Below are 14,645 nucleotides of genomic sequence, written 5' to 3' on the forward strand. Positions count from 1 at the left end.
TGATGCTCTCCAATTGTATCTGATTTTCAGCAATACTATGGGCCGGCATTTGCCCTGTTTTTATTCTAATTTATTTTTGTTGCTTTTAAAATAATCACAAAAAAAAGGAAAAAAGGGAACAAAATGCAAACATTCATACATTATCAAAAAATACATAACAAGTGCTTAAAAATAAGTGAAAAAAATACAACTAAAAAAATTAAAATATAGAATATAATGTTATTACAACAGTAACTAGTTGTAATTCTCATGTCTCAGAAGCTGAAAATGCTGCTGTCCAAACAGTGTTGTTAACAGGTGTTATAGCTGAAAATATTGCACTGTTGTGTCTCTTATCATACCGTATATTAGAAGTTCATTCTCATCATCTATCAGTTGGTCCAAAGTCAATATCCCTGCTTTCATCCAATTTTTCCAAATTACCATCTTTTTCCCAATATTTAATTTTGGGGTTTCTCCATAAAGTCATGGGAAAAAGGATTGCATTTTTATTAGATATTCCATTCTGTAGCTTTCTAACATATTTATTTAGCATATGGCATATGGACTAGCAATATAAATTAACGTTTCAACTTGATTAGTAGAACCCAATAAAATATAAATGTTAAAAAGATCTATGTTCAAATAACAATATCTAGGCCATCTAACCACTGAAGTGCAGCATTGTTTGTATTAAAAAAAAAATCAGATACTGGACTGATATGTGCCCTCGGTTTACAGCTGGTCATGAAGTGATCTATAGTTCGACATCAGACCCTGCAGTCACATTGAGAGGAGGATACTATGCCCCCTTTACACAGAGAATCCCGGCAGATGCCGTGTGAGGCGTCTGAGATAACTGATATAATTGTTCTATTGAAAAGTTCTATTTAGAGCCTAATGATCCTCATCTAACCAAACATGCTATAAATAGGTACAGGTAATCCCCGAGTTACAAGCGTTCACTTAACATTTGTTTGAAATTACAAGATAAGTGCCCCATAGTGATTTTGGTGTAATTGCATATAAACCTAATGCCTCCGATAATGTTCCCTTATCAGGTATCTTCATCATACAATTGACAAAAGTTTTGACATCAGAAGATCTATACATGTTTTATGCCACTCAATAGAGCCCAAATTACTCCTGGTGTTTTACCACCTGCCATTTTTAAAATTCTTTGTTTAATCTCAGATAGTGGGACAAGGTTGTTTTTGTGTATCATCTAAGTCTGATAGGTTTATATTATTAAGAAAAGCCTCTATATCCTCAACCAATATATCTTATCTGGTTTGCTATATTGTACATCCTGAATAGAATTTTAAAAATTGACAATGTATATCCTTTGAAGTTTTACATATTTCATCTTTTATCTCTAATAATTGGAATAATTGCCCTATCTTTCTTTCACTTTAAAAGATTAACCAAAATCTTAAGCCTTTCACCATCTTCCCAATATTTCTGTCATAATCATGTTACCCTGACTCTTCTCTGATATTGTAAACTTTAGTTCCTATTTCTTCTGTATTTCTCTGTACAAAGTAGTAAATGGGCATCTAACCATCTGTGCCCATAGATATTTCATCTTTCATTTTCCCATTTATTTTTAATCTTATTTTTGTATGATGTATAAGCAGTCATTTGACCTCAGATGCAAGATTTATATGCTTCCTACCCATTCAAAAACTCGGGTACTTGAAGTTTCTGATTCAAATGAAAGTATTGCAAAGTCTCTATCCACATTGGTTTTTATTCTGATTAAATTGTAAACAGCATGAGCTGTAACAGAGGATCCAAGTATATTTTCACAGCTACAGTTTAGAATGAGCTATAAAAATCACAGGTATCTACTTTATTACATTTTCACCCAGAGGGATTAAAGAAGCTGCACTTCCTCCAAGCTCACATAGTTGTTTTGGAATTTGCTGCCAATTGTTTTCACATCCATCAGTGCATACATAGCCATTTCATTAGCAAAAGTAAAGCAATTGTGCATGCCTGGGAAAAATAACTGCTTATATGATTGAAAACAGATACTTCATAGCATTCTTGCGCATGTCAAAACATCACTTTTAAAGGATTTGCAGTCCTATAAGTCACTTATATTAAGGTGACCAACCGTCCTCCTTTAGGGAGGACAGTCCTCCTTTTGTGAGTTCTGTCCTCCCTTGAAAAGTGTCCTCCTACATGTCCTCCTTTTCGATACTGAAGACTAATCTGCAGCGCTTTTTTTCTCATAGAATGCTCAGAACAGCATTCCGGCACCTTTTTTTGATGTTTTTTTTTTCAACTTTTGCATGAACTGTGCTACTCCCCCCTATTGGCTTTTGAAAGCCAATAGGAATTGCTGCTGAGCGCGCCAAAACACCCGGCCAGCAAACTTTGCACATATAAGTTGTCTGCAGCGAAGACGAATTGGCAGGAACTTTGCACCCCTCCCTGCTACCCAACTACACCATCTCCTACCTGGTGGAGACTGGAGCGGCGATGCCACAGTAACTTTCTCTTGATCTTCAGCCCTGCAAGGGCAATAATGGCTGCAGGCACAAGAGGCAGGGGCGGCGGGGCTGCTGCGGGTGGGGTGTTAGGGATGGCGGTGGCCAGCTGCCCCCGTGCTGTGGGAGCCACGGGGCCTGCTCTACACGGGGCTATGCAGGGTGGACGGTGGTGCTGGCGGGGTGACTGCAGGCGGGGTGTGTTGATGGCGGGCTGTCCCCTGGGGCCAGAGCCAGTGCAGCTGGTGCTTTGGGAGCCGCGGGGCCCGCTCTACATGGGGGGGCAGCAGTGCTGGCGGGGCGGCTATGGGCAGGGGTGTGGCATGTAAGCATAATTACAATATAAAATGTTATTGTTATAAATGTTTTTTATTATGCATTTATCATATTATAGTGTATTCTGTATTATTGTTGCAATGAATAAAATGTTTCTTTTATTTATGATATTTTTTTCTTCAATTCATTTGTGTCCTCCTTTTCATTGTAAAAAAGTTGGTCACCTTATTTATATATGCACAAACATTACTTTGAAAGCATTTTTTTCAGTTACGTGTCTTCAAAATATAGTTCAGAGAATTCAAAGCAATGAATATTTTAAAAGTCAGTTAACACAGAACTTTTTTATAATAGATCATTTGTTTATTCTATTTATTTATGTGTCATCAAGTTTGTGTCAACTCTTAGTAATCATATAGATTTTCTTCATGACAATCTGTCCCCTACCTAGGCTTTCAGGCCTTCCATGGGTACATTCATTGCCACTGTACCTGAATCCATCTCTTCTGTTGGTCATTCTTTTCTTTCAATCTTTCCCAGCATTAGAGCCTTTGTGTGTATGTGTGTGTGCTTTCACAAAGAGAATGTCTTTGTGTTTCTCATGAAATCAGTATCTTTCTAGAATTGGTTTTTGGATATTGGAATATAAATTGACTTCTTCCAATCAGTTGGCAATTATGCTGGCATATCTTATTTACGGTAGGACTTTTACTAATTCTTACTCTGTTCTTTTGTCATATTTCATTGGGTCTTCCATCAGTTCTTTAGCCTTCTGACTTTGTAATGATCAGAGTGTTGATCTAACTCCATGTTTTAATACTAGAGATTTTGGTAAGTAGGGAATATCTTCTGAAGTGTTTTCGATATGGCATCTCTATGACACAGTATTTTGGTATACTATTGTTGAAAGAAAAATCTTCATCAGGGTCCAGTTCAAGGTTGGAATAAACAAAACGGACTGCTTTAAGAAGGTTGTAATTTATTGAAGAGCAGAGCCAGACAGAAATGAGGCTTTGGGAAAGCTGACCACATGTTGCTGGGAGTGGTGGGTTTTTATACCTTCTTGAGTTTTTGTGTTTGGAGTTGTTCCTATGGCATGAACTTTGACCTGAGGTTCAGTGTGCCTTTCTGGTATTCTAATGGTGTTGGGTTAATCCTATTTTGTCCCAAAGGTCATATCCTGCTTCCCTGGGGCTGTGACTGATGACTATGCCCTGTGTTGGATTTTTTGGTATGAGGATCAACCTTAAGTTTCCTGGCTCCAATCTTTCTGACAGGATTATCAAATCTGCATTTCTACAGACCTGGTCTCTACTTGGGGCAGAGAGACTTGGGGGGTCCTGCCTAAGATTTTCCATTATTCCTTTGGGGAAATATAATATTCTGCCTTTTTAATATTCCCCAAAATATTTTTCTCTGAGGGGACTGACTTCCCACACTATATTTGAACAATTCATTTTTATTGCCTTAAATTCATCACGTTTCCATAAGTTTTGATTGATTTTATTATACTGTCAAGCTATTTTGGATAATTTCTGATAGTTTTGATTTCGTTGAAAGTGTTAGCTATCCAACCTAGTTTTGTACCTAATAAGCATTCTATCTTCCCAAGTAATTAATAAAAAACGAGAGATTTTAAAAACCGGTAACTGCAATCTACTGACTTCTCTTGAGACTTTAAAAATTTCCCCATGTAGCCTATAGTTTGGGGGGAGTTTTTTCCAAATTCTGAGCAAGCCATCTCTACATCAGCCTAGTCCTGCTGCCTTCTGCAGAAACAAAACAACAGGTTATAAAATACTGGGGTGGAGCAAGCTTAAATAACTGTGGTCATCTCTCAACAGATTCGTACAACGCTGGGAAGTCAAGACAGGAAAAAAAGATGAAAAATATCCTTTATTTTCCTGTACAACAGTGTTTACTCAAATAGCAATCATTACCCTTACAGCCAACAGAGAAATCTGGGACTTGAATTCCACACATCTTCAAGTTGCCGAGATTGTAGAACACGGCCCTGTAGTATAAACTGAATAGGGAATCCCAGGTTTGGAGTAGAGCAGGCCGGGATATTCCTCCCCCCCCCCCCAATCCCACTCCCAGGAGCACCGCCTGAGGCAGGATCTCTCCCACGTGACCTAAGCACGCGCTTCACCTCAAAACACTCGCTTTCGCTCCACCCTCTAAAGTAGAACGTAAACGCAGCGAGAGCGAGTAACCCCAGTGGCTCGCATTGTCCTTGCTGGGCTTCCGTATGGGAGGGGAGGGGGGGCAACAATTAAGCTGTCATTTCGAGGGCCTCCAATTTAAAACGCTCCGAGTCAGGTGACAGACGGGCGATTCTGGGCTGGGCGCGGTCCGGAAGACGGACGGGAGATGGCGCAAGCGGCCGGAGCCCCTTCTCCCAGCGTCCCGGAGGAGCCACCGCCGCCGCTGCCTCATCCCCCCTCCTCCTCCTCTTCGTCTTCCTCGTCCTCGAGCGGTGATAGCGGCCACGTCTCGCAGAGTCACAGCAGCGCCTCCGGCATCGGCGACGAGCACTCGGCGCAAAGCGATGCCTTGGGCGGGGAGTTTCTACTGGCCGCGGCGGCGGCGGCTGACTACGCCTCCTACCTGCTCCCCTCGCCGCTTGAGAACGTCGCCTCAGCCGGGCAGGCGAGTGAATGGTCGGGAGGCGCCTTCTTTGCTGGGCGGGCCCGCTTTGAACGCCAGCCCGCTTTGAAGCCTCTCGCGCGTCGTCCCGCGGCCTCTTCGTCCCCCTCCCCGCAATAGCCTCGCCCTTCAGACGACAGTCGTGAGTGAACTCCCCGGGTCATTCTATGAGGCATTCTAATGCTGCGGTCTGTAGTGGCCGTAACAGTTTCACCGGAGGTGGTTCGACTTCGTAGCAAATGGGCTTTAAATCCCAAGCGAGCCAAGGTAAGGCCAGCGGGAAGTGGCGGCCGCCGGCGGAGCTTTACGCAGCCGGTGGCTTTCCGCGGCTTGCTACTGCCTGTTTTCCTTCCCCCCGGTTGATTGCACTGAGTTTATCCGGAGGTATGGACTCTCCCCCCACCCGCGCTTGCGCTTGCCATTTTGCTTCGTCTTTGAATGCTTTATTTCGTCTTGTTTTTGCAGATCGGAACTTTGGACAAGAGTCTCGAAGATTTATTGATCAGGGTAGATGAGTTTGTGGGAATGCTGGACATGGTAGGTAATGCTACTTAAAAACGCGTGAGTTGTGTTGAAAGTCTCTGTTACGGTATGTAGGCTGTCACAAGCTGTTGGTGTTGAAAGCAACCTGTGATTGAAATTAAAGGACTGCAGAAATTATACAGATAAAGTTATACAGATAACTTTAAAATTTTAAACATTGTTTGACGCTATCTTTTTAGTGTCATAACAACAAAAGATACTGGTGTTCAGTTCTGATTTGTATGCAGTCTTGTAACCTGTTTTCCATATCTGCAGCGTATAATAAACTGTTGAAATCTATATTTAGCAAATCTAGCAGCATTTATAGATCTTTTCTGAACAAAGCCTGGCATTAATAACAGAGTTGGAAAGGACTTTGGAGGTCTTCTAGTCCAGTGGTTCTTAACTTTTTTGAACGAATCACCCCCTTGAGCTAGTGAGGAAGTTGTCATCACCCCCCTCCCCCAACATAACCTCTCAATCACAACATAGGAAATAATTCTTCAATTTATGCAAACACTTTTTTTGTTTTCTTTAAAACTGTCATCAGGACATATCAATGCAAATAATTTATTTCCAGTCTTTTTCCCATATCGCAACTGTTTGAAAAATTTTGGTGCCACCCGTCACTTTATTCCCAAACTTCATGATACATGTATTTCATTATTATATTATTTATTCAAGACACTTAAACATAATGACTACTGAAAACAAAATTCAATTGCAAGAAAGTGAAATGCCCGAAAAGAAAAACAGTAACATTTAATGATTGAATTACAAGTGAAATTTAAGACGCAAAAAGAAATATAAAAAGGGTAGAGGCTGCTGCGCAACACGCATGAAGATAAGCAATGCGTATTCACATATGTACGGCTTTCTGTACTGAAGCTAGCTGGAGGAACATTTGAAAACAATTCAATCCACTAATAGCGAGTGATCTGATGTTTTTCTACGACAGAGATGCAGCGATTCACTGTACGAAATAGTCTCAAAAGTGTCCCCAAAAGTCTCACTCCATTGCCCCCATATTGTCCCCTTTTCGTTCCTTCGCCCCCACATCGCCCCTTTTTTTTCCATCGCCCCCCCTGAAAAATGAAATCGCCCCCTGGGGGACAATATCGCCCAGGTTAAGAACCACTGGTCTAGTCCAATCTCCTGCTAAAGCAGAAGACCCTATGCCATTCTGGAGAAATGGCTGTCCAATCTCTTCTCACAAACCTCCAGTGATGGAGCACCAACAACTGTTAAATCAACTTGTATGGGTTGTATACATTCATTTGGAAGATGTACCATTTTAAATGCATTGGTTAGATTTTATCAAAGCTTAGTCTCCCAGGTTGGTTACAGTAAAATGTGTTTTTTTTTTCTTAGATTAGAAATGATTCTTCTCAAGTAATTAATGAAAGTGTGCCACATATTCACGCAAAGGCAATGGAAATGAAGAAGCTCTATAGAAAGATTGACAAACTAGAGGTATTGTATTTCAAATGTCAATATTTTATTTTTCTTTACAAGGCTAATAGAAATTACTTTCAATTTTACTTTTATTTTGGAGGTTAGATCTTATAATATTGTCAGCATAGCAAGAGATAATTCAGTGTATTGATTCTTTGCAGATCCTTAATCATAATCTATATTTTAAAAAAATCTTTCCAGCAAGAAATTGTGAAGGACAAGTATGTTTCTATTCATATTGCTTTCCCAATATGTTTTAATAAACACATGTATCTTTGATACTTGTTAAAGATAAGTGAGATGCCATTTCACTTAGTTATTGAGATTCAGATCACATACAAGTCTCAATGAAGGAGAATATTTGTAGCTCAGGATTGAAATGAGGGATCCTTGGGGCTCTGAGTTTGCTTGTTTTCTTGCAGATGTTTCATTACCCTAACTGGGTAACATCATCAGTACTAGTCCCTAACACTGATGATGTTACCTAGTTAGGCTAATGAGACATTAGGCAAGCTCAGAGAGCACCAAGGACCCTTCACATACAAGTCTAATCATATTACTATTGCCCAGTAAGTTCCTGTCATAGAAATGCATTTTTGAATTTCAAATCTAGTTAATCTCTACATGTAGTCCTTGATTTACAATCACAGTTTGCTAAGTGAATTTTGTCCCATTTTATGACCCATTTTGTCCCATTTTATGCCAGAGTTGTTAAGCAAATCACTGCAATTAATTTAATATGGTTGTTAAGTAAGTCTAGCTTCCCCATTGACTTTGCTTGTGAAAAGGTCACAAAAAGGGTTCACATGACCCCAGGACACTGCAACTGTCATAAATAGGAGTCATGCATTTGAATTTTGATCATATGACCATGGAGATGCTGTAACAGTCGTAAGTGTGAAAAACCATCATACGTCCCTTTTTTAATGCCATTGTAACTTTGAACAGTCACTAAATAAAGTGTCGTATGTCGAGAACTATCTGTACTTGATTCTACCTGTACTCTTTACTGAATCTTCTGATTTTAGATTAGTTCAAAATACAATGAATCTTGTGGTTCTCAGGTTCCCTTTTGTTTTATGTTGTATTATGCTTTCATATTTCTAAACTAAATTGAACTTCCAAAGATCCAGTTCTTGACTAAACCATGTTTGCTGCTTTCTCATCCAGTTACTTAACAACCCATTTAATTTTGCAAAGTAAATTGTAGGTCTTGAAATTTATTACTCAAGATTATCTGTTTTTCTCTTCCTTTTTTATTCTTACAGTTCTGTAAAGTAGACTAGGATGAGTAAATTTGACCTACTCAATTGATTTTTTTTGCCGAGTAAGAAAGTTTGATTCTTTCCAGATTTATTCAGTATTCTAATTCAAAACTAGGAAATTGAACCACTCTTTGTTAATATTCTGTTAGAATGGTGTTGCTATTTTTTTTCTCCTTTTCTCCTTTTCTTTTAAACCAGGCTTTTGTAAAAATGATTGGTAGTAATGTGGCTGGAATGGAGGAACAGATCATAAAGGCAGAATCTGACCTTGGAAATTTTCCGAATACATTAAAAAAATTATTGTACACAATCAACGTGCCATCTTTTTTAAATGTAAGTTTTCTTTATTAAGGCTGAAAAGATGTGAGATACAAATTGAAATTAGTTTATGGAGTAGATTATAGAAACCTTAAATTTAGACTTCTTGAATCTCTATAGCAGGAACAAATTGATGCAAATCTAGATGTGTAACTCCCATAAGCTCAAAGTGGATGATCAATTATTAGGAATTCATAAGTTTATGATACATTTACCCCAAATAATTTCCAAAATAACTTTCAGTGAGATAATTTTAGATTTTCAAAGAATGTGAGAATGGGGGACAAATGATTATTGTAATATTTATTTAAAGGATATTTTTTCAAGGTCTTCCTTTGATAAATACAAAGGAATTTGGAGGACAACAGATTATCTGCTTCTGTTGTCCTCCAGAGGAGGGGCTTGGATGAGCATGCTCATTTCATCCATCATGCTCCTTATTCAGTGTATATAAGATAATTTAGATAGTCCTTAACTTAGAATGTTCCTTGAGAGACTGTTCTAAATTACTATGGTACTGAACAAAGGGAATAACAACCTGTACCCAAAGTTACAGCCGCTGCAATGCCCCTATGGCCACATGAACAAAATTTGGGCACTTGGCAAGTCGCCAACCCTTATGATTGATTGCAAGGATGCTGCAGCCCCCACCTGCTTTTCTTCCTTCCCATTTCACCCTACTGGGTCCCTTGGGCCTACTTCCTAGCTGAGTTACCACAGGGCTTGGGCCTGCTTCCTGCCCCATGGGTCCCACATCCTTGATCCTCTTCCCCACATCACACCTCCACTTTTTCCAATGATTACCTTTGTGAAGGAGAAGTCTACTGCATGGCCTTCCCTCAGTTATATAAAGCTGTATGGTACTGCCCTGAAAGTAAGTGCCATTTGGAAACAGCCACAATTATAACAGATAGTCCTTGACAGACTGCCTTTGTCTTTCTAACTTTCTATAAGTTGGACCTCAAACATCAAAAATTATACATCTCAGGTCCTCTATAGAGATCTTTGGCTTAGTCAGTAACCTCATCACGTGGAAGAGGATGCAGTGGAATGAGCCATCTTGCTCAACTTCTCTGTTTCCTTTCTGTGGCTTACATGTGTTTAGAAAAGCTGTGTAAAGATACTTGTCTGAAATAAATACTTTGAAGGACAAAAATCCATTCACTGATTTGGGAGTTAACCAAATAAAGGGAATAAAGATAGAAAGGTTCCCCATCTTGAAGTATTAGAACCTCTTGCAGATAGTGGCTTACCTATACCTGTTTGTTCAGTATGTTTTCCTTTGACCTTAACTTAAAATATTTTTATTAGACAACTGCAGCATTGAAATCATCTGTATATATTGAGCATGTTTGCATGGCAGACTGACCTGATTATCTATCAAAAGATTAGGGTAGCTCCAATTAAATCAGGAATAATGAGACTTATAACCAATAATGAAGTGGGAGGGGGGAGTGTAACATTCTCCTATGGCAGGAGTGTCAAACTGCCGGCCCATGGGCCGGTTGCATCATGTGGAGACAACCCCAGCTCCGGCAATGCAAAAAAAGTCGTGATACATCACGTGATGCAGCAAGTTTGACGCTCATGCCCTACTGTTTCAAAGCAATTACTGCTATCATTTACTATGAAGGCAGCAGCCAACATGGACCTCAGAAGACAGACTTGGCTTTTGCACCCATTTTGTCCTCATTTGTCATGCATCGCCTGGGTTTCTGTTTGGGACGAGGGAGTGGGGTAATATGAAAGAAATGGCTGGACTCTTTTTCAAAGTGAAGTCAGTTGGCATATCAGTGCATTAAAAAAGCTGTAAAATATGTCTGAGGTATCAATGCAAGCCTTGCAAATGGCATAGCTTATTTAATGATTCAGAGAGGTTTTTCATTTGTGCTCTGTATATTGTAAAACTCCACAATCCTAGCAGACTTTTCATGAAAAATAGTGAATGAATTTCTGATTTCCGTTTTAGATCCTATCATTTGTTCCAGAAATCCCTTATGCGCACTGAAATGTAAATGTAGTAGTTCTAATCTTTTCAAAATCTGCTTGGTATATTTCATGGAAGACACACATACTTATGAGGGACATTTTGTTCAAAACTATTAAATTTGTGAGTTCTAAAAAAATCAGGTATACAAGTATTCTGACATGTAGATTTTCATTACAGAAATCACCAAGGCAGAATCAAGCCCTGTATGAGCCTCTTGATCTCTTCAAGACTGAAGACTACTTTCCTTGTCTTGATCAAGGACAATGTATGTGATTTAATTGAAAGCGATAACACGTAATGAAGAGTATTATCAGTAAGATCCATTAGATTGTTGCTGCACTTTTTTCTAGAAAACTACGTGCCTTCCTTGTGTGTCCCAGTTTGTCTTCAAGTGTATTTACTTATGCTGGATTTTCTGTATAAATAATATACTAGTATCTTAAAGCACAATCTAATATAAAGCCTTAAGTGGCAGCTAATTTTATCAAGAAAAGATAGTATATATATAAACTGTAAGCAAGTCAAATACTATCCTCTTAATTGAGAGATTAGACAAAGGGAATAAATGGGAGGGATTGGATACACAGGAAGATCTTCCAGCCATTATTTTCAGTCAGAATAGTTCAGAAAACCAACCTATATAATTTACCTCTGTATTTCCCTCTCTCCTAGGATAAGAAAGATTTTACAGCCAGGTATCAAAACTGTATTCCATGGTTTTCTGGCTAAATTCTTTTGAAGATTAACAAAGACTAACAAAATAAGTGGGGAAAACAAAATATACCATATTTCCTGCTGTTAATCTCTGTACCACAGGCATATTTTTTAAATAACAGTACTTAGAAGTGCAATAAGGACCAAAATATGCATCGACGCTAATGATCTGGATTCTGTTCAACACAGCAAGAAGAAATCCACTGGCTGACTAGAGCATAGTAAAAGCAACTTTGTTCTTTGAAATGCTATATACATATTTAAGAAAACAGCAATATGTACAGATTGCTAAGTTGCAGAGGCAACTGTTTCATAAAGTTTTTCATGAATATCCTTTTATATAAGATGTGAAATGTTTGATCACCAAAGCACTTATATGTTAACTTGTAATTAAACATTTAAATTAAGTTTTAAATTAAAATGCCATTTTAAAGCGTGTTGTTCATATCTTAATTACAAAGCCATCTTCAGATTCTAAATGCATTTGAGAAACTGTGATAAGATGGTTTTCTTTTTTTACAATGTAAGATGGCAGAAAAAGGAAGTATTGATAGCCAAGTCCCACAATCCCTGCCACAACTATACACTATGAATTTGCAGGACAAGGGGGGCAAAGGAGTCTTTTATTGGCAGTTCTTTTTTTTTTTTTGTCAGAAGGCAACAGCGAACAGGGCCTTGATTTCCATATTTTTCTTTTTAACAGAGAATATGACTTCTTCCAAGAACTATTCTAACTCTTATTCTGAAGTTTGCTTAACCATGATGCACAAAATGTTGATATAAAAATGAAATGGGGCTTAGTTATATATACCATCTATGTAAGCCAGTAAGATGATTTATGATAGGGACAGCTTTATCACAGGAGCATGTGAAAGTTTTATAGAATCCAATTTGAGGAATCACCTTTCTGTTTGTACCTCCATCATATTATCAGCCAAGTATTTCTAGTCTTAAATTGTGGGAAACAAAGTTGTGTTCTTCAAACATTTTGGATTTTGGCTCCCATTAATACTAGGCTGCATACCTCATTGAAAAGTGGAGTTATTGGCGCTCTCTGAGCTTGGTTATTTGCTTGCAGATGTTTCATTACCTGTATGTATTTCTTGGAATCACTGATAAGTGTGAAAATAGTAATTCAACAAAGGGAAAGTGGGACTAAATTGATTAGGAAGGTGTGTATTTTTTCATTTGTCCTTTTTCATTACCAAATCAACATGATTATGAACAACTTAATCAGAATTCTAGTTTTTAGGAATTTACACCTACTAAGGGTAACAATATACCCATTTAAGGCTTTTTAAATTTTACTTCAAGGGGAATACATCCATCATATTTGGTATAAGTCAGGGATAGGCAACCTCGGCTCTTTTATGACTCGTGGATTTCAACTCCCAGAATTCTTGAGCAGGCCATGCTGAGGGGAAAGGGAGAGGTTTTCAAGCTGAGCCATGCTGGCTCAGGAATTCTGGGAGTTGAAGTCCACGAGTCATAAAAGAGCCAAAGTTGCCTACTCCTGGTATAAGTTCAAGTTGAAGCATTTCATTTTCAGATCTGACCATATAGCCTTTTACAGAGAAGCAACTGTTCATTGCACCTAATGATATGGTATATGGTAAAGTAATAATGTCAGCACATAAATCAGAAACTATTCAATCTCTCCTAAATTGGTACACTAAATGTAGGGAAGAAAAGTGGGTCGTGATTTTACTGATGACCACTAAAAAAACCATTATAGATGATTTTTCAGTGTGGCCTCTGGATTCCTCTATGTGAATTACTAGCAAGATATATAACTGGAGGTGGATGCAACCAACAAGATAGAACCAAAGGGAGCACCAATAATTAGAAAGGTGCTAGTATTCCTGACCAAGGTCTGGAGTGTGAATTGAACAAGGATATTGTGTACCTGGTTCAGGGATATGATGCCAGATGGAGTGAAAATATCCATGAATGAACGGAATATCACTTGTCACAAGCAGGAAATGAAAAAATGCTGCAACCAGGTAAGTTCCCCTACTTTTCTGTTTTGATAATTCATGATTATTCAGAAATGAAGCAGCCAATTGGAGGACTACTCTGTCACTATGAAAATTTGATAAAGTTAAAAGGAAACATGCTGAGCTCACATGGAAAGAAATATAAAACTTCAAAACTTCCACCAGATAGGTTTTTTTTTTTAAAGTAAATGCTATCAAACTGCGGAACATTGAAATTTCAGTAAGTTTAAAATACAAGATACAGGATAAGAATGGGAACAAGCCCAATATTTCACCAGAAAACACATAAGCAGTACTATTACAGAATAATTTCATATTCTAGATGTGCAATGTAAAAGTTGTGTTGGCAGACAAGCATGGAAAATCTTGACAGTTGTCCATTCTTTGTATGTTAAGTTGATGAATGAAGTTCCAGAAGAATAAAATATTTGACTCTCACATGGCTGCTCCAAACTGAACTCATGACCTCCCAAAGGCTAATACCCACTAGTGGATCAAAACCACTGACAATTCACTTTGTTGCTCTGGAAAAACTAGCTGCTGCAGTTTGAACCTGTGATCAGAAAATAGAGGGCAAGTGAGAAGAATTACGATGACCCTGTTTTGTGACAGCCTAGCAATGTGAATAGGTCTACACCAAGTGTCCCTTGCCATTGCAAAGCATGATTCAAGCCTACTCAAGGTTTACTGCCACAAAACACCGTCTGTCCCTTGCCGTTGCAAAGCAGGATTCATGCCTACCCGAGTTTACTGCCACAAACATTTTGGGGGGACAAAATGTTTCTACTTTTAAATGGTATGTTCTAACCATTCCAAAAGTGTTCTGACCTTGAAACAGCCATGTTATGAAATAGCTATTCAAACTCAGAAAAGGGCCCTTTTTGTACCAATATTCAGCGCTTCCAAGGGAATGCTTTAAAGCCGTTAATGCAGAGATGTTTCATTAAAACACTGAAAAGGAACAAGATGCTATCACTATAATGAT

At 38.5% G+C, this 14,645-nt stretch overlaps 1 protein-coding gene across 5 annotated transcripts; it reads left to right on the top strand.

Annotated features, from left to right (window-relative positions):
- Nucleotides 1-4,964: 4,964 nt before the first annotated feature.
- LOC120300012 (biogenesis of lysosome-related organelles complex 1 subunit 4-like) lies at nucleotides 4,965-12,100 on the top strand. 5 transcript variants are annotated; one of them, XM_039325466.1, is made up of 6 exons: nucleotides 4,977-5,402; nucleotides 5,865-5,936; nucleotides 7,293-7,394; nucleotides 8,840-8,974; nucleotides 11,127-11,214; nucleotides 11,622-12,100. In XM_039325466.1, coding segments are annotated over exons 1-6 (678 nt in total). In that variant the 5' UTR covers nucleotides 4,977-5,123; the 3' UTR covers nucleotides 11,624-12,100. The 5 variants fall into 5 exon arrangements, with proteins under 5 accessions (XP_039181402.1, XP_039181401.1, XP_039181399.1 ...); XM_039325468.1 differs by lacking the exon at nucleotides 8,840-8,974 and having other exon boundaries at nucleotides 4,965-5,402; XM_039325465.1 differs by having other exon boundaries at nucleotides 4,976-5,402; nucleotides 11,127-12,100.
- Nucleotides 12,101-14,645: the final 2,545 nt, after the last annotated feature.

Source organism: Crotalus tigris, unplaced genomic scaffold (assembly GCF_016545835.1).
Source record: "Crotalus tigris isolate CLP2741 ecotype Arizona unplaced genomic scaffold, ASM1654583v1 scf7180000024337.5909745, whole genome shotgun sequence".
NCBI classification, from domain to species: Eukaryota; Metazoa; Chordata; class Lepidosauria; order Squamata; family Viperidae; genus Crotalus; species Crotalus tigris.

What these genes read in the sequence shown, in the direction of transcription:
- LOC120300012 (XM_039325465.1), top strand. Translation starts at nt 5,124, where the DNA reads ATGGCGCAAGCGGCCGGAGCCCCTTCTCCCAGCGTCCCGGAGGAGCCA. An exon ending in TTGTGGGAATGCTGGACATG is followed by an intron (nt 5,937 to 7,292) that starts GTAGGTAATGCT and finishes TTTTTTTCTTAG; the next exon opens with ATTAGAAATGATTCTTCTCA. An exon ending in GAAAGATTGACAAACTAGAG is followed by an intron (nt 7,395 to 8,839) that starts GTATTGTATTTC and finishes CTTTTAAACCAG; the next exon opens with GCTTTTGTAAAAATGATTGG.